The 21,308-nt window shown below is 37.6% G+C and overlaps 1 protein-coding gene and 1 pseudogene across 1 annotated transcript; one reads left to right on the top strand and one right to left on the bottom strand.

The window, feature by feature from the left end:
* Positions 1 to 256: 256 nt before the first annotated feature.
* Positions 257 to 356, bottom strand: LOC127133943 (uncharacterized; annotated as a pseudogene).
* Positions 357 to 18,945: 18,589 nt separating this feature from the next.
* On the top strand, positions 18,946 to 20,698 carry LOC127129737 (DEAD-box ATP-dependent RNA helicase 31). Its single transcript, XM_051058867.1, has 6 exons — positions 18,946 to 19,035; positions 19,136 to 19,222; positions 19,345 to 19,440; positions 19,616 to 19,831; positions 20,047 to 20,229; positions 20,471 to 20,698. The coding sequence occupies exons 1-6, from the start codon at positions 18,946 to 18,948 to the stop codon at positions 20,696 to 20,698; spliced, it is 900 nt and encodes a 299-aa protein (XP_050914824.1).
* Positions 20,699 to 21,308: the final 610 nt, after the last annotated feature.

The following is a 21,308-nucleotide window of genomic DNA, read 5'->3' on the forward strand; positions in this document are numbered from 1 at the left end:
CAACAGAACCAATTCTCTGGAAATCTTACCGAAGATCCAAACCTTCATTTATCCGTATTTGTCCAATACGCTGATACCGTTAAAGCTAATGGTGTCACTTCAGAGGCAATTCGACTTCGTCTTTTTCCCTTCTCATTAAGAGATAGCGCTAGAAGATGGCTTCAATCTCTTCCTTCCAACTCAGTCACCACCTGGAACGAGTTGAAGAAAGTTTTTCTTGCCCGATATTTTCCGCCAAGCAAAACAGCTATGTTAAGAGCCCAGATAAACGGATTTAAACAGAAAGACAACGAGTCTCTTTTCGAAGCATGGGAAAGATACAAAGACATGATGAGACTTTGCCCGCACCATGGTTTGGAAGACTGGTTAGTAATTCACACATTTTATAATGGTCTCTTATACAATACAAGGTTAACAATAGACGCCGCTGCCGGTGGTGCACTAATGAACAAACCTTATGCTGATGCTTACCAGCTTATCGAGAGCATGGCCCAAAACCACTATCAGTGGGGAACCGAACGAACAACAGTGGAAAAACCTCAACCGAAAACTGGCATGTACGAGATAAGTAACCTTGATCACGTCAATGCAAAAGTGGATGCTTTAGTCCAGAAAATCGAAAGTTTAAATGTATCACCTCCAGCCGCCGTGGTTGCTATAACTCAGACTTGCGAGGTCTGTGGAATCCAAGGCCACACTCCTGCGGAATGTCAACTCTTGACTGGAATCCAAGCAGAGCAAGTAAACTATGCTCAAGGAAGCCCCTATTCGAATACCTATAACCCAAATTGGAAGAACCATCCAAACTTTTCATATAAGAGTAATAATGCTTTATACGCACCTGGGCAATCTCCAAATCAAACCCCATCCGTACCCCCGGGATATCAGAAACCAAATCCTAACAATAATACCCCTAGAAAATCCAACTTGGAAATCATGATGGAAAACTTTATAGCTTCCCAACAACAAACCAATAAAGATTTCTTAAACCAGAACATACACACTGGCGAACAACTTAAACAACTAGCAAGCAAAGTAGATGCCTTGGCTACCCATAACAAAATGTTAGAAACACAAATATCTCAAGTAGCTCAACAACAAGCACCTACTGCTGCACCAACTGGTACATTCCCTGGACAGCCCCAACCTAATCCGAGAAGCCAAGCTCATGCAATTATATTAAGAAGTGGAACGGAAGTGGAAGGACCGTCTGATCCAAGGATAGAAAACCAAAACCCTAAGAAATCTACTGAGGAAAGTGAACCTAAGGAAAAGGAAGAGAGTAATAAGGATACCCTAGAAAAGAAGGAACCTTATGTACCTCCACCACCTTACAAACCACCTATACCTTACCCTCAAAGGCTTGTTAAAACCAAAGATGTAAGTCAATTTAGAAAATTTGTTGATCTCCTTAAACAATTAAACGTTACGATTCCGTTTACCGAAGCTATTACGCAGATGCCCTCATATGCTAAATTCTTAAAAGAAATTCTTTCTAATAAAAGGAAACTTGAGGATAGTGAAACCGTTACACTCCCTGCCGAATGTAGCGCTATAATCCAAAACATGCCCCCTAAACTCAAGGACCCAGGTAGCTTCTCTATACCCTGTCACATAGGAAAATTTGTCATCGACAAAGCTTTATGCGATTTAGGAGCCGGAATCAGCGTCATGCCTTTATCCATATGTAAGAAATTAGAAATGGGAGACTTAAGACCAACCAAAATGTCTGTGCAACTAGCAGATCGTTCCATCAAATATCCTGTAGGAATCCTTGAAAACGTTCCTGTACGCATAGGTCAGTTTTACATTCCCACTGACTTCACAATTATGGACATTAGAGAAGATGATACTACACCTATTATACTAGGAAGACCATTCTTAGCAACTGCCGGTGCAATCATAGACGTAAAACGAGGAAGACTCACCTTCGAAGTAGGTGAAGAGAAAATTGAATTCATTCTTTCCCAATTCTTGAAAGCACCTGCAATAGAAGATACATGTTACTTCATGGATATCATCGATGAATGCATAAAAGAAGCAGAGTCAGGAGAAGACAAATCATCAAACTATCTTTTAGAAGACAAATCTAAACAATGCTTAGCAATAACACCGGACCCTACGCAGTGTCTTAACAAACCAACCCCTGATTTGAAAACACTTCCCAAGAATCTGAGATATGAATTCCTAGACTTAGAACTTGAACGACCTGTGATAGTCAATGCAGATCTAGGAAGACTCGAAACAGAAAAACTCCTACATATCTTAAGAAAATATCCAACCGCACTAGGATACCACATAACCGATCTTAAAGGAATAAGCCCTTCTATTTGTATGCACCGCATCATGTTAGAAGAAGACGGTAAAACCTCTAGGGAACACCAGAGAAGACTAAATCCGATCCTAAGTGAGGTAGTAAAGAAAGAAATAACCAAGTTATTGGAAGCAGGTATTATATATCCTATATCTGATAGCAAATGGGTCAGTCCTGTACACGTTGTACCAAAGAAAGGAGGCATAACCGCTATTGAAAACGAAAAAGGGGAAACTATAACTAAACGAATTGAATCGGGATGGAGAATGTGCATTGATTATAGGAAACTAAACAAAGCAACCCGAAAAGATCATTTCCCTTTACCATTCATTGACCAAATGTTAGAACGATTAGCAAAACATTCACACTTCTGTTATTTAGACGGTTATTCAGGCTTCTTTCAAATACCAATTCACCCTGATGATCAAGAAAAGACAACGTTCACATGCCCTTTTGGTACCTTCGCTTATAGACGAATGCCGTTTGGTCTGTGTAATGCCCCTGCAACCTTTCAAAGATGCATGATGGCAATATTCGCCGACTTTCTCGAAAACATCATGGAAGTATTTATGGATGACTTTTCCGTATATGGACAAGGTTTCGAAGAATGCCTTGAAAACCTAGAAAGAGTCCTTGAGAGATGTGTAAAAGTAAACTTAGTACTTAACTGGGAAAAGTGCCACTTTATGGTACAAGAAGGAATTGTTTTAGGACACATCATCTCGAATAGAGGAATTGAAGTAGACAAAGCCAAAATAGAGGTAATCGAAAATCTTCAACCCCCAAGAACCGTAAGAGAAGTACGAAGCTTTTTAGGACACGCCGGTTTTTACCGACGATTCATCAAAGACTTCTCCAAGATAACTAAACCTTTAACCGGACTATTGATGAAAGATGCTGAATTCATATTCGACGATAACTGTTTAAAAGCATTTCAAACTCTTAAACAAGCACTGATCTCCGCACCCATTATGCAGACACCAGACTGGAATGAACCATTCGAAATAATGTGCGATGCTAGCGATTATGCTGTAGGTGCTGTTTTAGGACAAAGAAAGGATAAAAAGCTTCACGTTATATATTACGCTAGCAGAACCCTGGATGAAGCACAGATGAATTATGCCACAACCGAGAAAGAACTCCTAGCAGTAGTATTTGCGCTAGATAAATTTCGTTCTTACTTGGTAGGAGCCAAAATAATAGTTTACACCGATCACGCTGCTATCAGGTACCTTCTAACAAAAAAGGATGCTAAACCTAGACTCCTAAGATGGATCTTGTTACTACAAGAATTCGACTTAGAAATCAAGGATAAGAAAGGAACTGAGAACGTAGTAGCAGACCACCTCTCTAGACTTGAGAACCTTGAACCAGAAAGAACATCCATTAATGATGATTTCTCGTATGATAAACTCATAGCTACTTTGGAAGAGAACAACTCCGACATGCAAGTAGAAACCACCTTAGCTATATCTGTCATACCATGGTACGCTGATCTAGTCAATTATTTAGCTGCCGGAATAGTTCCACCTACTTTATCTTACCAGCAGAAGAAACGATTCTTCCACGACATAAAACACTACTACTGGGATGATCCCTTACTTTTCAAAAGAGGCCCCGATGGTATTTTCCGTCGATGTATACCCGAAGAAGAGGTAGAAAATATAATCCAACACTGTCACTCTGCGCCTTATGGTGGACACACAAGTACATCCAAGACCTGCTCTAAAATCCTACAAGCTGGCTTTTATTGGCCAACTATATGGAAGGACGTACATGCGGCTATTAAGGAGTGTGACAGATGTCAGCGCACGGGAAACATATCTAGACGTGACGAGATGCCACAAAAAGGTATTTTGGAAGTAGAGATTTTTGACGTGTGGGGAATAGACTTCATGGGACCGTTTCCATCCTCCTTCGGTAACAAGTACATACTCGTGGCGGTTGACTACGTATCAAAGTGGATCGAAGCTATAGCTTCTCCAACTAATGACACCCGAGTAGTAACTAGACTCTTTAAAAATATAATATTTCCGAGATTTGGCATCCCAAGGATAGTAGTCAGTGACGGTGGATCGCACTTTATATCCAAAGTACTCAAAAAACTACTACTTAAATATGGAGTGAGACATAGGATAGCAACACCTTACCACCCTCAGACCAGTGGACAAGTGGAAGTATCTAACCGAGAAATAAAGCAAATACTAGAAAAAACGGTCGCCACTTCAAGGAAAGATTGGTCATTAAAATTACCAGAAGCTTTATGGGCATACCGAACTGCTTATAAAACTCCCATAGGGACGACCCCATTTAAGCTCATTTATGGAAAATCCTGTCACCTCCCGGTAGAATTAGAACACAAAGCTTATTGGGCTATTAGAAATTTAAATTTGAATTATAAAGCCGCCGGTGAAAAGAGAATCCTTGACATAAACGAATTAGAGGAACTCAGAAGAGACGCCTATGAAAATGCTAAAATCTATAAAGAAAGAACAAAACAATGGCATGACAAGCGTATATCAAGGAAAATCTTCAAGCAAGGCGACGCAGTACTTTTATTTAACTCCAGACTAAAATTGTTCCCGGGAAAACTACGATCCAGATGGTCAGGACCTTTCCATATCACTAAAATCTTTCCCAGTGGAGCGGTAGAAATAAAAGGACAATCTACAGAACCGTTCACCGTAAACGGGCAACGTCTGAAACACTATCACTATGCTGAAACCAACGAGGATTCGCAAATTCTACACTTAGACGAAACGCCCCCAGGACTCATAGACTATATTTAACAATTTCTTTGTCGAGCTTGCGACATTTAAACAAAGCGCTTAGTGGGAGACAACCCACAAATTAATCCGTTATTTTATTACTCTATTATTATTATCATTTCTCTATTTTTCTCTTAATTATTCTTTTAATTTCTATTTAGTATTCATTATTGATTTATTCAAAAAGAAAAAAAATATATCTATATATAATAATAATAATTCTTTTCTTCTTTCGGCATTTGGCCAAATCCTGACTTAAACTCATGTTTTCTTTTCTCTAGTTAACACTAACCAGATGGGACATTCTGATCGTATGGGTATCAAGTTCAGAGGAATGGCTCAGAAACGAAAGTTTGAAGAACTAGCCGCTAGAGAGATGCTACCTAGTTTATATGCTGATGATTGGGCGATGACTGCCCTTGGATTGAGACAGAGTGTCCTGTTCTTGCTGAATCAGATAGGATGGGAGACCTCCCCTATCCTGAGACATTTCACCACCTACCGGAGACTCACACTAGAATTCCTTAGTTCATTAATCTATCTACCTAGCCATGGAAAAGGAATTACCAGAGGTTTTATCCAGTTCAGAATGTTCAATATGGAGTACCAATTCAATATCAGAGACTTCACCAACCTTTTGGGTTTTCCTACCTCCTTTGATACATTCACTATAAGTCAGGAAGAACTTTTTGAATATAGAGAGCTGGAACACTTTTGGGCTAAGCTGACTGGAAATGATGAGCCCGAAGAACATGAGTTTCTCTCTGGAAACATACATAACCCGACTTTTCGCTATTTCCATAAGATCCTGACCCACACTTTATTTGGGAAGAAGCCAAATAGTACTTCAGTTTCACGTGATGAACTCTTCATCATATTTTGTGCTTCCCAGAACCGTCCAGTAAACGGTGCTACTTTTATGTTAGCTAATTTGGACCACCTTATCCAGGATGAGCGAGCACCCATTAGAATAGGTGGCTTGATAACTATGATAGGTAATGCTATTGGATTACGTCAGCCTATGCTTGACCTGAACCCTTTTTGTGGCATTACTACTCTGAGTATACCTTTCCTCTTCAACACTATGTTTATAGCAAACATAGGGTCTGATGAATTCGAGCTTATTATTGATAACCAGGTTCTCTGCCTATTCACCCTGCCCGATCCTAGGACTAGTGTTCATAACCAAAGGAACTGGCTCTATAACCTGAATGAAACCCCAACTCCTGATGGATCCACTGAATCCATCCAGGATTATGAGATTTGTGATGACTATGAGCACTATGTTGACCATATCTCTCTTGCTGAATCCGACCCTCAGACTCCATCCGGCTACCATGATATTGATCCTCCTCCTCAGCCTGTCCTGACCGAAGAATCAGCCATGCCCGATCTCCGACATCATATGCCAGGAACAGATATTAAAACCGTCATTGAAGCTTTGATGTCAGAACAAAACGCCCTCAGGGAAGATTTCCACAGCTTGAGACTTGCAGTCCTAGAACACATGAGCAGCACGGCAAGTCAGTTACGTATGTTACGGCATCATGTTAACTCTTTTACTCCTCCGGCCAGAGATCCGTAGATAGATGGAATTTAGTTATTTTTCCTTTCTAAGTTATTTAGTTTTAGGCTAGACTTTTTTCATTAATGTTATTTGAATGCATGTTTATTTCTATTCCATTTCATTATTTTCCCTTCCTGTAATACATTATGATTTTTTTATTGAAGCTGCTAGTTAATTTTATTTCATGCAATGGCTATGTTCTCTACTGTTACTTAGAATGAATTATTATTATGTGAAATAGAATAGCATGCAATACAAATTAATTAGCTAAATTAATTAGAACAATCTAAAAACCAAATAAAACAAAAACAAAATAATCAAAATATAATCATCTCCTAATTAAGTCTGTGTAGCGCTACTGAAGAAGCCTTGCCAAAAGAACTGTGTGACGAGCGTCACACAATCCATGACGAACGGCACGCAACACTCTTGTTACGAGCGTCACACCCTTGTGACGAGCGTAACGCCCCTCAGACATGTGAACGTTAGGGAGCCGTTGGAGACGAACGTTACACCCCTTACCTTTTTACATTCCCCATTCATTTTACATTTACCACATTTAATTACTTTTCAACCACTCTTTCTTTTCACCTCCCACATTTTTCTCCTATAAATACCCTCCAAACTTCCTTCTTTCACCACAAACAATTCTCTCATATCAAATATACACTTCTTTTCCTTTCCAAATCACTCATTCAAAAATCCATCACAATGGCGGGAAATCAAAATTTCGGAAATATCATCTTCCGATCCGGAGATGACAACTATCAGCAAGAGCAATTCGAGCGCTTCCAACAGCGAGGCGTCGCTCCCACCAGGTACCCCGATTTAACTTGCTTGCAACAATTAGGCTTACTCCAAGGTATCGAGTGGATGCTCCGTAAAGCCGATTTAACCTTCCTTTGCACTCATAACCAACCCACCTACCCTTCCCTAACCTTAGAATTCCTAAGTTCTTACGACTACACCACTCCCGCCGGTGAAGGTGAATTCCAAACCGGTACGGCAACCTTCCGTATGTTTAACACCGAGTACTCTCTAACCCAACGCGAATTGAGTGCCATGCTACATTTTCCCACAGAAGGTCTGCTCCATGCCAGAATCCCTCCAACCTCAAACTGGAACACAGTTCTAGTTTTCGACCTTTTTAAGAAAATTTCCGGTATAAATACCTACAACTGGGAAGAACTCCTTCTCTCCCACATCCATAACCCCACCATCCGTTATTTTCTCCGTATCCTGCAAAACACACTCTTTGGAAGACCAAACAACAGTAAGATCAACTCAAAAGAACTCTTTTTCCTCCAGTGCGTTTTCGAATCGGATACTAAGGTAAACGCCGCCTCTTTTCTCTTTCATCATATCCGCACCTTATGTGCTAGAGGCCGGCAACCATTCATAATTGGTGGGTTAATAACCTCCATAGCACTTGGCCTGAACCTAGGGGATAAACTCCAAACTTTAGCATCCCTACCACCCCTGTCTATGGATATCAGCTATTGTCGCTCCAGCCGCCTGATTAAAAACAGAGTAGGCGGAGGATACTATCTTATGGTGAACAACCAAGCTGTCCCAAGTGTTGTGCTACCCAATACCACCCTAACCGATGTCACAAACCCGGACCGCCACCTTTATGATCTCAGCGCTCCTGAAATCGGCGAGCCTTCACAAACAAACCAGCAAACAGATGAGTTTGAAGAAATGGAACAAGGTGATCATCCGCCAACACAACAGTCAGTCCCGCTCAACCCTTCCAATAATGCAGCCGGCCCATCCTCCCAACGTCGTCGACGAAGAAGGCCTGCGACCAACGACGACATTATGGATGCTATCGATGGTATGCAGGCACAGAATGCAGATATGATGCAGATGATGCGTCAAATGCAACAGCAACAGGATGCTCGGAATGCCATAACCGACCAGCGGTTTACTGAGTTGTTTAGCAGATTCAGCAGCTTAGACATACGTCAAAGATCACCAGGACCAAGAACCAGAGGTGGAAGGCAGCCTTAGTTGTATTTTTCTTTTCATCTCCATTTTGTATTTCTTTCCCTTAAAACATCGAGGACAATGTTTAGTTTAAGTATGGGGGGGAAACATTATTCTTTCCATTCTCATCTTTGTTTCAAGTATGTACTCTCCCTTTTCATTGTTATTTCCCTTTAAAAAGAAAAAAAAAAAAATATTTTTTTTAAGTTAAGTCCTGAATGTGAGAAATTTTCTATTATCTATTTCCCTCAACTTTCTTGAGCCATAACAAAAATTTTAACACACCCAATAAGTATAAAGGTTGCTTACTTTATAAAATTTGAGTGAAATAAAAACAAAATCATTACCATAACAACGCTCTGAGAACCTCAATATGTTAGACCAGGATAAGCACCTATTATACCGAACTCCTTGAACTTTTAGTTCTATGGTAACCCCAAGTAGTTTATACAGAAGTCAGCACCATCTTAATAGCAAACTACGTGGAGAGCCGATGAATATAAGTGAATGATCCCCAAAGTAACATGAAATATACGAATACATCAAGAGATGCACTAATTAAATTAGGTGATCCTTACCAGATCATTTAATCTAAAGGTCGCAAATCAAGCAAAAACACAATATGAAAGATCCATTACGAGTTGGTTCAGTAGGAATCTGGTACTGAACTTGGTAGGGCGGACTACGGTTCGATCCCCCGCAATTTGCAATGGGCTGAATAATGAAGTTATCCGACTTATGTACCAGAACTTCTAGCTAAAAGCGGATCATAGTCACTAACCGGTTACTCCACTATGTGCGCGAAAAGATAAAGGGCTTAATGTGATTTCGCTAGAATGAAAACGGGCAAGATAAGACTAAAGGAACCAGGATAGCTATCATAGTGTACTTGAAACTGATTGGCATAAGGTAGGGTTATCTAAGTTGTTACGGTAGTTGTTGATGTCAAGATTAAACTCAAGTCCTCCTAAACAAAAATCCATTGGCAACCTAGTACGAATTGATGTGTGCTTTAAAATTCCATCTGGCTAAAACTTTTACTATACTGAATTTTGCTTGAGGACAAGCAAAGATTTAAGTATGGGGGAGTTTGATAACACGAAATTATATCGCTTTTTAAGACTTAATTCAATTAAATTAATTTATCATTTACGCTAGTTCATCTCATTTTATCAGATATTATGCAGTATTCCTCTTCTATTTATATCAGGTACCCATTTTGAAGCAAAAGTGAAAAAGGGAAGAAAAGGAGGTGTAAAAAGGAACAAAAAGGAGAGAAAAGGAACCAAAGGCCAAAGCCCAGCCCAAAGCGCACAAGTCACCAATGCTGTGCCTGTGACGGACGTCACAGGACGCGTGACGAGCGTCACGCGAAGTAGCCTTGTGACGGACGTCACACATGGTGTGACGAGCGTCACACCAGTCCACTAGCTTTTTGATGCAAGTTACGCTCTCAGAAGAATGGAAGCAACGAGGACTTCGTGTCCTATCCCCAAGCCGTGAATTTAGCATGCTGAAGACTCGTGGAAAAGAAGAAAAAGGCAGTTAGTAGCACTACTATAAATAGCTACCCTAATCCCTCTCGTTGGACCTGCTCTCTTTTTGCCGTTAAACACACCGAAGCTCTGCCGATTTTCTGTTCAAGCTTTTTGCTTATTTTTCTTTTTTCCAGCAGAATTAATATCGTTTATTTTATCTATTTCTTTTGCAAGTTTTAGTTTCTTTTTCCCTTGCAATCTATCTTCCCCGTTTTTAGCTTTTAGATATTTTTCGCGTAGTAGTTTCTACACCGGAAACTACTGTGCAACTTTATACCGGATTTAACCTTACGTTATATTCGAGTTTTATTTCCTTGATTTAATTTACTGTTTAATTGAAGAATCGAAGAACAAATCCTACCGGCTTGTGGTGGAGTGTTCAAGACCATTGTATTACGCATTCAGGTTCTTTAATCGTTATTTAATTTTTAATGTTTTATTCTATTGTTTATTTACATTGCCTGCCTGAAATGAGTCTGTGTATGCATGATAATAATTATTATTTAGTTAGCATGTCCGGCTAATTCGCCTAGGTATCGGTATGTAAAGTAAGCAGAAAAAGGGGTCAAGACTAAGTCGGTCTATTCAAACTTAAAATTAGAATCAATCTTTTTATGGTCTTAACTTACAGGTTTAATAACAAGATTTTTTTACAAAAGTAAAAGACATAAAGAAGTTGAAACCAACAGAGCGAGAGTTTGAGGTTTTAACTGGACAGTGTAAGTTAGTCATTAAGTCTATCTCAGGGCGAGAGCAAGTTTTAGAAGTAATTAAATTCTGGCTTTTTTCCAAAAAGTATTTTTAAAGATTGAATGTGAGGACGAGAGTTAAGCATTTAGATTTAATTGTATAACCTAAGTCAACAGAGCGAGAGTTTGAGATAAGGGTGTTTAAAACGGTCAGTATTTTCTTAAAAAGAGTTTCTGCAACTTTATTGTTTTCAAAACATGATTTTTGACTTAATTATAAGTGACAGCAACATTAATATAAGATCATGGTTTCTTCAACAGAGCGAGAGTTTGAGATAAAACCTTTAACCAATAAAGTTAATCGAAACGATTTATTTTAAAGCCGAGAGACCGACAAGGAATTGATTCCCTAGTTTTGACGAACTACATACCGATATCCGTTTTATTAATATTTAATCTAGATATTAGTTTAGTTTTTAGCTTCCTTCCCCAAACAATCAAACATTTTCACCTTAGATTTACGTAGTAACTTTAGATAACGGTATATCGATTCATAAGTCCCTGTGGGATCGATATCTTTTAAAACTACGCGATAGAACTGTGCACTTGCAGTTTGTATCCCATTCTCGACTCACACAGTTGAGCGATCAAACATCATAAAAATTTGCATGAGCCTTTGAGCAGATAGGGGAAACCATAAATAATCGATCTTCAAAATGCTTCAAGCTTTCAGAAAAAACCCCGAAGGCTAAGACAATAGGTTCCAAGAAACTAAACTCTTACCATGTGTATGGGTCACATGGGATAAAAGAAAAGGGTCAGAGAAGATTTCCCATTCAATTATTTTCACCAATACTGAAAGACTTTCACATACTCCAACTCGCATGATGAAGTTGCGACAGAGTCACTATCAGATGCTTAAGGACTTCCAAGATCAAGTAGACACATTCATAAAAGGGAATGTCACATTCACCATACTCGCCGTATATCCTGTCATTTTCACTAGGGGTCAAGACATCCTAATATGAAGATGGAACAACCTAAAGAATTGCTTCATCCAGATTACCCTATCTAGAAAAGACAGAAACAATCGAAGAGTAAATATAGTCCACCCACGAAGATCGAGCGTTCTTCTATGATTTTTGACTCATGATGTATACTATTTTTTTTAGATTGAGGAAAGAGAAATAGAAAAAGAAATGAGGTAACCAGAAAAATTGGAAAGATAACTTAGAGAAATGCGAAGCTGACTCTTCAAGAATCATATGCTCGCATACTAAACGCTTCAAGTCATTTACACACAAGATGTTTGAAGTATGAGGTATTAAATGCGTGAATCCCCAAAAAAACTTGAACACTTACTTTTTCTCTTCCAGGATAGATGAAGTAGTGATTGGCAGCCAAGGCTAATACAATAAACCCTTGCCTTGCTACACGAAAACAATGGCTTGGGGCAACTATTTTGGGATGACCATATTGATCATTGGATGACCACTCTAAAGGAGATGCAATCCTTCCAGAACCTTCTTGTTCTTGTCAAAAAGTACATAATGCGTTGTTCCCCTATGCTGGTAGAGGTGGCCAGAGGTCTTACTAATTTTCAGCGAGTTTAGGGCTTGCTCAGGGTGGTGAGAGATCATGTTTGACGATGTTTATGGTGATGAGAGAACAAACTCATGTGGAATGAGAATCTTTGTAGCTTTATGAGGGTATATTGTATGCATTACCATATGTCCTTCTCACCTTATACGAATGAAGTATTTATAGAGGCTCTAGGACCTGGAGTTAGGGTTTCCTTGGGATCGATAACTGCCCACTTAGCCAGCTGGGGACCGTTGAATGCTTATTTCCTAGGGAACATCTTTTCCCACGTTTACAATGATTGGGTGAGTAGGGAGCAATCAATGCGAGGTGGTACCTAATTATTAGAGGCAAATGAGAGTAGCCCCATAATGGCGGTTTATAATCCCCCAACCCTTAATAGGCCTTTTATAAATCTATCATTACACTTCTCAATACAAGGAGTTACTCTATGGATAAATACAAAGGATTCAAACTCAATATACATCCAACGACTCTCCACGATTCACACCTAACAAATAACAAGTTGTTATTTTTACTCCACTATATATAGAAAGGGCGACAATTAAGGTATTAAATTTTAAATTCAAATTCAATTCACTTTTCTCCCTCACATACTGACTTGAGGGTTATAGTGATAACCTTGCAAGTCAGCATCCTCTCCGTGGTATCATAAGCTCAGATTTTCCATTATCACCGATTCTTACTCTATTTTTGGTTTTAGTACGAAATATATTATATTAGACATTACGAGAAAATACAAAAAATGCTGCTAACAATAGTTGAACCACAAACCAACAATTCACGTTCAGAGTTGGCCCAATATAATGTGAGGCCTAAGGCAAATATTAGAATGAAGATTTTTTTGTTCTTCCAAATTCATTAAAATAATTGATTTTCAACCCTGTTAAACCAGCTGATCATTTGATAGTTGTGCAACAACATCCATTATAGGGGTCCAAATTCAAATCCGTGGTATCCCATTTATTCACTATTAAGGGGTGGAATAAATGATTTTTAAGAGACATTCTTAGATTTTTTTTCCAATACAATTTTTGGGATTTGCTATGAACTATCTCTCAGATGAACTACTTCAAAAAATGAACACAAAGTTCTCTTTCTATGAAGAGTCATGTTGTCAACTCTTCCACACTATATTGGTTAAACTAAAGTCTTTTATTTGCAATTTTTAAAATTCTTTTATATAAGAAAGAGTAACACTTACAAAAATTATAAAATTAAAATTAATTTTTTTATAATAAACTATATAATTTTTAATAATTTATTTATATTCAAATTATGAGTTAAATATAATTTTAGTTTATATAAAATATCAATCTTTTAATTTTTAAGTAAGCCAAGGACTAAAAAAGATCAAAATAAAAAATATATTTAACCTTAAAACTAATTGTTCCGATGACCTCAAATATGCACCACCTCATTGGACTAAGGATTGTGAGTGTTATATATAAATTACCTTTAACCTTAATTTCCAAGCAACTTGAGACTATTTTGGCCATCTCGGAAAAGTTGCCTCCCCGGTTGAGGCTAAGGAGCAGGGTGCGAGCATGTGGGTCTTACCCCTCCTTCTTGGACGAATGTTCTGGTCGATCTCAAATCCGCGTCAATGTGGCTACAAGGTATTATCAACTTCAGGTGTGACAACCTTCACAATTTTGTCCTCTTAAAAAGGCGTCTCGTTGGGATGAGAAGTGTGAATGTTGTTGTTAGCCTGAGATTTTTGACTCAGCATGTTCGACGAGAGTGGATGTGAGATAAATATACTGGCTAAGTACAAGTAACCAAATCATGTTTTCGAAACCAAAGTCACAAAGTTCGACAGGGAGGATTCTCGAGAGAGGAAGTTATAAGACTGAAGATATTTTTCGACTGAAGTAATAATTTTGCAGCAGTTCAAGAACAGAAGACGCGTGTGTAAGACCCCAAATTTGACCCTAAGATCCCTCATGAAATTTCATCATAAACATTAGCATTGGGATCATGTCTTGACATCCTCCTTACCTCTCTTTCATTGGGTTTTGTTTTGGGAGAGATCACCAAGCACTTTGTGATTGTATCATACTTGTATTTTATCATTTTTACTAATCAAAATACCAAAAATATGTCTTTGCATTTTCCTAACTTTTTGTAGGAAGGGCATGATCTCATTGATTCATCAAGTTCACATCTAGGGTTTGAGACCCTCATGAACAAAGAGCACAACCAAGAATTTATTCAAGAATGGTTATGAATATAATATATGAGTCCCAATGATCTCTACATGTTATATTGATCAAGTTTTCTTCAAGAGTTTGAAAGTGATTTGCCTTTTGGAAACCCTAGTTTGACTAGGTATCTTGAGTAACTTCTCCAACAAGCTATCTCACCAATTGATCAAATTTATCAAGGGACACTTAAAAATTCATCATCTTATGCATATATGATCTACCATGATCCAAGAAAGTCCAAATAATTGAAGGTTAGCAAATTGGTTGATGGAGGTTGGCCAGATGAATTCGTCTGATCAAAACTGGGTCTCCCTAGACTCTATCTCCTACAATTTTCACCATATGAAAATGATTCCAAGAGTAAACTGACTCTAAACGACATTTAAAACAACTTTCATGTTGATACCTAGATCTAGTTTTGCTTGGAAAATCATTTTATATGTTGAAACATTATAGGTAATTTTGTCTAAACCCTAATTTGAAAGTCAACTTCCCAAGGACATAACTTGCTCATTTTTTATGAGCTGAAAGATTTCCAAGTTGCACAATCAAATTCAATGTGTCTAATTCAAATTTTATTTTTGGAGTGGGAGCTAATTCAACTTTTTTGAGCATGTGATATGAGGCTACATTATAGGTCACTTTTGACCTATACCATTGATCAAGTGATTTTTCTAAACTTCAAAAATGCATAACTCTATCATTTCAAATCCAAATGACATGAAATTGGTGACCATTTTGAAGGTATTTGAGAGAGATACAACTTTTATAAAGACACGTTTCTCATTTGAAGCTCATAGAAAAAGTTAAGCAAGGTGGAATATTGAGACATATGGCTTGACACTTAGAAAAATTTTGATATGTCAAAAATTTCCAAACTTCCACCTCAAATTTCTCCAAGTTCCAAGCTCCAAATGAAGAAGTGTTGAACATGAAAGTTGTTTCTCTTGATCTCACCTTTCCAAAGAGCTCAAATTCATTCATTTTGGACAAGAAATGTATAGGCTGCACATGACTTAAACAGGGTGACATCACTTGGCATGGATCAAACTTCAAACATCAATGTACATTTGCCTTGCAATCCAAGCTTACTTCAGAGCATCTGATGTTCATTTTTGGACCTCTAGCAATAATTTCATGGGCCTATGCGCGCCCATGCACCATTACATCACCATTTGCCAAAATTGGAAAGTGAATGTGAGTGTGCAATTATCAACCATTTCAGCTATAAATAGAGCTTCAATTGCTCAGAAATAAATAGACAATCGCGCCAGCTTTGATCCCCCATTTCAAACTCTCAATTCTCAAAGGATAAGCCTGAAAAATTCTCTTGAATTTAAGCTTGAATCTCCATTGTTTTGGAATTCAATTCTCCAGGAATCCATAGCTTTTTAACCATTCAATCCTTCTCCTGCAAGCAAGTGGAGTGAGTCCAAGCACAAGCAAGATCAAGATCAACTAAATTCAGACCTTCATTGAAGGTATTTTCCAGAAATTTTAAACTCTTCGATTCTCTCAAATTCTTGCTCAATTCTATTGATTCTTTGGTTGTCTGAAGTCCTACCAATGTAGGTAAGAAGATTGAGTTGCTTTGAGGTCAAATCGAAGCAACTCAATTCATGTACCTCAAATTTCAATTCCATGTATCTCTCAATATACTTGGAATTGGAGTGAATGGAGGTCAAATTCAAGCTCAGTGCCATTTTTTCTTCAAGATCATGTCCTTGTTTTTCATTATGGTGATGGTTCATGGTGGACCAGTCCGGTGAGGTCCACCGGAGAAGATGACCGGAGCTCTGGCTCCGACGATGAGTTGGCTAGCATCTGAACCACATGATCCAGGTGTTTTATTCTAATCCTGAGCGTTGGTTTTGAATACCACATTTGCCACGCGCTGACTAAGGTCCATGGTGGATAGCGCGCTAGGGACCATCTGATCTGCCACCTCAATTAATGAGGGAGATCTGATGGTTCACGTAATTTAGATTTTATGAATTTTTATTTTAATTGCATTTTCTTCAATAATTCATATTAAATTCAATATTGATCCAAAAAATATGAGACTTTCACCAAAAAATTTCAAAATTTTTCTCTTTCATATTCTGAATTAAAATTATTTTTTGGATCATTATTAATATTTTTCATGAATTAATTGATTTTGCATTTGTTTTTAATTGTTTAAAAATATTTTTAAATGTCCAAAAATTATGAAATTTTTTCTCCAAGGTCCTTTGACCTTGTTTGGCCTATGATAAATCTCATGGCAATTTCTTTGGTGTTTTGATGAGATTTTAGGAATTGGACAAAACATATTTGATTTAAATGCACTATTTTATTTTTTTTAATTGAATAAATGCCAATTAAATTTTGTTGACCATTTGTATTGACTTGTATGAGTTTGCTTATTGTTGTTGGGCCTTGGTCAAGGTTGATTTGACTTTGTCAAATTAATATCATTGGATTTAGGGGATTGATGGAATGTACATTCCATCTCCCAAAATGAATGAATGATATTAATTTAGTAAAAGTCCTCCTTTGACCAATTTGTGATTTCATTCATCCCCTTCCCACTTCATCTTATTCCTCTTCTTAATTCATTCATTCCATTTGACCTATGACATCTCAAAGTCCTAATGCTAGTTGATTGAAAAATTGACATGAGTATGGATGAGATTAGGCCACACCTTTTGCATATTCTTTTTGTGTGTGGTATGTTTTATGAGCATAGTCCATTATACTATGTCTCTAACATGCATTAACACCAAAATTCTATTTGCCGACCTCAAATAGTTGTGACTTCTACATAAGTCCAATTACGATTGCTTAACGTAGCGCTAAATTTGTGACATAAAAGGCATAAGCATTCTAGTTAGTCAGATTGTAAGTCTCCCCTCTTTCATGGTATTGTGTGGAAACTTGGCCTTCTTTCCTTCCTTTGGAAGATGTTTTGGTTCAAGGATCCATGCTTGTGATAAATGGGTTGAGCGTTCTCCAAAGAATGTCTTGAAAAGCAAAAGCAAAACAAAACTAACTTCTAACCTACTAACTACTAACTCTTAATTTCAAGCTTTTACTTTAACGCAATTTACTTTTAGCACTTTATTTCATTTGCCATTGTACATATCATTCTAATTGTTTATGTTAATGTAATTTTCACTTTGTCCATTTGGACCATATTGTGTGATATATTTTGTTTGTGTTACTTTGTTTGTTTGTGTGGTCTTTGACCATTAATGTACATAATAATCATAAAGAACACTAAAAAAACTTTTGAGTAGACTGTTGGCTTGATCTTGGACGAATGAACTTAGAATTTAGGCAACCTTCCTATGCTAATGGACTTGGCCAATGCCAACTTGTTGAAGAACCAAGTGCTTGCAATTTTAAATTCATCTGATACATCTTTGAAGATCTCTCTAAGATTCATCTACAACATGATCATTGTGAAGCTGTTATTTTGAACCTGTGACTTGTGGAATTCAGATGTTGCATGGGCTATTTTGAAGAAGATCATGAAATGGATAAGCTTGGATGAGGCCATCTTTATTTGATGCCTTGCTCTTCAAGATAATATAATTGTGCATTTGTGTGTTGCTTAATTCTAAAATTCCAAGGGAATTCTGGGTTTCTATTGACATTCGTGTCTATTGGATTGCTACCCATTTGGTAAGATCTTTTCAACTCTAAACTTTTAACTTTTGTACATAGGATAATCTCTTCACACTACGCCAAAAATTGGAATAGACAGCACACCTTAGAGGGCGCTTTATTACAAAAGCGCACTCTAAAGTGAAGCGAAAAAATAAGGAGCGAACAACTGGAATAGACAGCGCACTTTAGAGGGCGCTTTTGTAATAAAGCGCCCTCTAAGGTGAAGCGAAAAAATAAGGAGGAGATAGAGGGACAACAATACAGGGCGCTTTTTAGAAAGCGCCCTCTAAGGTTACCCTTAGAGGGCGCTTTTAAAAAAGCGCTCTATAAGTCCATGTGCATTTCCAGTTTATAAAGCGCTTTTGGAAAGCCTTAGAGAGCGCTTTCATAAGCGCCCTCTTAGGCCCCCTTTAGAGGGCGCTTTTTTTTCCACAAGCGCCCTCTAAGGTCCCCTTTAGTAAACATTAAAATTATAACATACTACGCGTTTTGTTATTTCACTCTCTGTTATTTTCGTTCTTTTTCACGTTAGGGTTCTCACTGCTACGATTTTCGCTACTTCTAAGGCGTTCTCCTTCCACCTCTGTTAGATCTACGACGAAGCTGATCATTTACTAGACATGGGATTTCGCAAAGATATTGAGAAGATATTCGCTGCAATCCCTAAACAACGACAGACACTTATGTTTTCTGCAACAATTCCCGATGAGGTTTGTATTTCTTTCTTTTCACTCCTTTCCTTTTTAGCTGTGATGATTCATGCTTTATAAAAGATATGCGCATTGGGCTTATTCTCGTATGATTGTGAAGGTGCGCCAAGTCTGCCATATTGCTATGAAAAGGGATTTTGAATATATTAATACAGTTCAGGAGGGTAGTGAGGATACACATTCACATGTAATTGTTTATAATTTCATGATAGTAATAACTTGTTAGATACTTACATGTGTATATGCATATACAACCATCATATAACATATTTTTTGGATCTTTATTTATGGTGCTTTGGATCATTTCAGGTCCGCCAAATGCATTTAGTTGCACTATTAGACAAGCATTTCCCTTTACTCTATGCTATTCTGAAGGAGCACATTGCAGATGATGTTGACTACAAGGTTTGCTTTCTAATCTGCAACCAACTGTATTTTAATTTTTTCTCTATCCTTTCACTATGAACTGTTTAGATTAGTATTTTGGATTAGTAAACTGTGATTTGACAACAAAGTTTAACTTTTACAATCATGTTTACATGGATTTGGAGGATATGTAATGTAGCTATTGGTTTATCAGGTTCTTGTTTTCTGCACAACCGCTATGGTCACAAGACTTGTTGCTGATCTCCTTGGGGAGTTGAACTTGAATGTGAGAGAAATCCATTCAAGAAAGCCTCAGAGTTATAGAACCAGAGTTTCTGATGAATTCCGGAAGTCAAAGGGTCTCATCTTGGTTACTTCGGATGTATCTGCACGTGGAGTTGATTATCCAGATGTTACTCTTGTTGTACAGGTATATTTGGATCTCCTTCCTTGTTTCACTTGTGACTATATTACCAGCATGCTCGTGTCCATATGAATTTCTATCCTGTTTAACGCATACTCGTAAGGACACTCAATACATACATTTGCTAAAAGTGCAAGCCTTTTTTATTATGAGTTGCCAAATTATTTAACGCTTTTATTGATTTCAAATTGTCATGTTTCTTCCATTTCTACAATGAACAGGTTGGTCTACCGGCTGATAGAGAACAATATATACATCGACTAGGTAGAACGGGGCGAAGAGGAAAAGAAGGGCAGGGCATACTGCTACTAGCTCCTTGGGAAGAGTTCTTTTTAGCTACTGCAAAATATTTACCTATTGGGAAAGCTCCGGTCCCTTCAGTTGATCCTGACACTAAGAAAAAGGTATACTTGGATATACAAGGGAGACAATTATTGATTTTCTTCTAATACTTTAGCTAGTTTTTAGACAAACAAACCAATATGTGGAGCAACGATTAGCTACGAGTTTGGCAGGATCGCGGTGTGTCACCATGATTTTGGCAAAAGCTAAATTTTAAAGCTTTAGCAAAATTACAATGCCACCTCGAGTTCATTAAACTCACTGTGATTCCAACGATGCACTTACATTTTAAATTGTTAACAGGTGGAAAGGGCTCTATCCAATGTGGAGATGAAAAATAAAGAAGCAGCATATCAGGCATGGCTTGGTTACTACAACTCTAACAAGAAAGTGGGGAAAGATAAGTATAGGTTAGTGGAGCTTGCAAATGAGTTCAGTCGATGCATGGGGCTTGATAGCCCTCCAGCTATTCCTAAGCTTGTCCTTGGCAAGATGGGTCTTAAAAATATCCCTGGTTTATGTTCCAAATAGGTTTCCATTCAATTTCTGATAACAGTCTTGTGAAAGAGAGAAATGTTCTTGAATTGAAATGCCCCCACTTATAGTTTGATTTTAAGACTTGAAACTTCTAAATTTCAACTATCATAGTAATTTTTTCTGTATATTTTGTACTTCTAGATGAATTATCATTTAACAAGTACTGCAGAAACTTCAGTGCCAGATGAATTTGTACTGTAAATCACTGATGCAAACTGTCTAAAATAGATATTCAATCATTAGTTTATGATTTAAAACATATACCTCGAATTGTTTTATATTTTGTGTGTTGAAAAATGATAAGAATATATTTTGATGTTTTTGCTTTGGTCATTCCCATTTTTATTTTATAATATTTTGTGTGTTGAAAAATGATAAGAATATACAGTTTTAGGTGTACTGCTTCAATATACAGGTTGTCTAAAATAAATAAAAAAATATAGCGCTTTTTAAAAAAATAAAATTAAATAACCACCCACTTTAGAGGGCGCTTTCCAAAATAAGCGCCCTCTAAACCCTTTAAATTTCCACTTTAGAGGGCGCTTTCCAGTAAAAGCGCCCTCTAAACCCTTAAAAGTTTCCACTTTAGAGGGCGCTTTCCAGT

Source organism: Lathyrus oleraceus, chromosome 3 (assembly GCF_024323335.1).
Source record: "Lathyrus oleraceus cultivar Zhongwan6 chromosome 3, CAAS_Psat_ZW6_1.0, whole genome shotgun sequence".
In the NCBI taxonomy this organism is placed as follows: Eukaryota; Viridiplantae; Streptophyta; class Magnoliopsida; order Fabales; family Fabaceae; genus Lathyrus; species Lathyrus oleraceus.

Coding starts and splice junctions, on each gene's coding strand:
- LOC127129737 (XM_051058867.1), top strand. CDS start 18,946: ATGGGATTTCGCAAAGATATTGAGAAGATATTCGCTGCAATCCCTAAA. Junction 19,441..19,615: donor CAGATGATGTTGACTACAAG/GTTTGCTTTCTA, acceptor TTGGTTTATCAG/GTTCTTGTTTTCTGCACAAC. Junction 19,832..20,046: donor ATGTTACTCTTGTTGTACAG/GTATATTTGGAT, acceptor TACAATGAACAG/GTTGGTCTACCGGCTGATAG.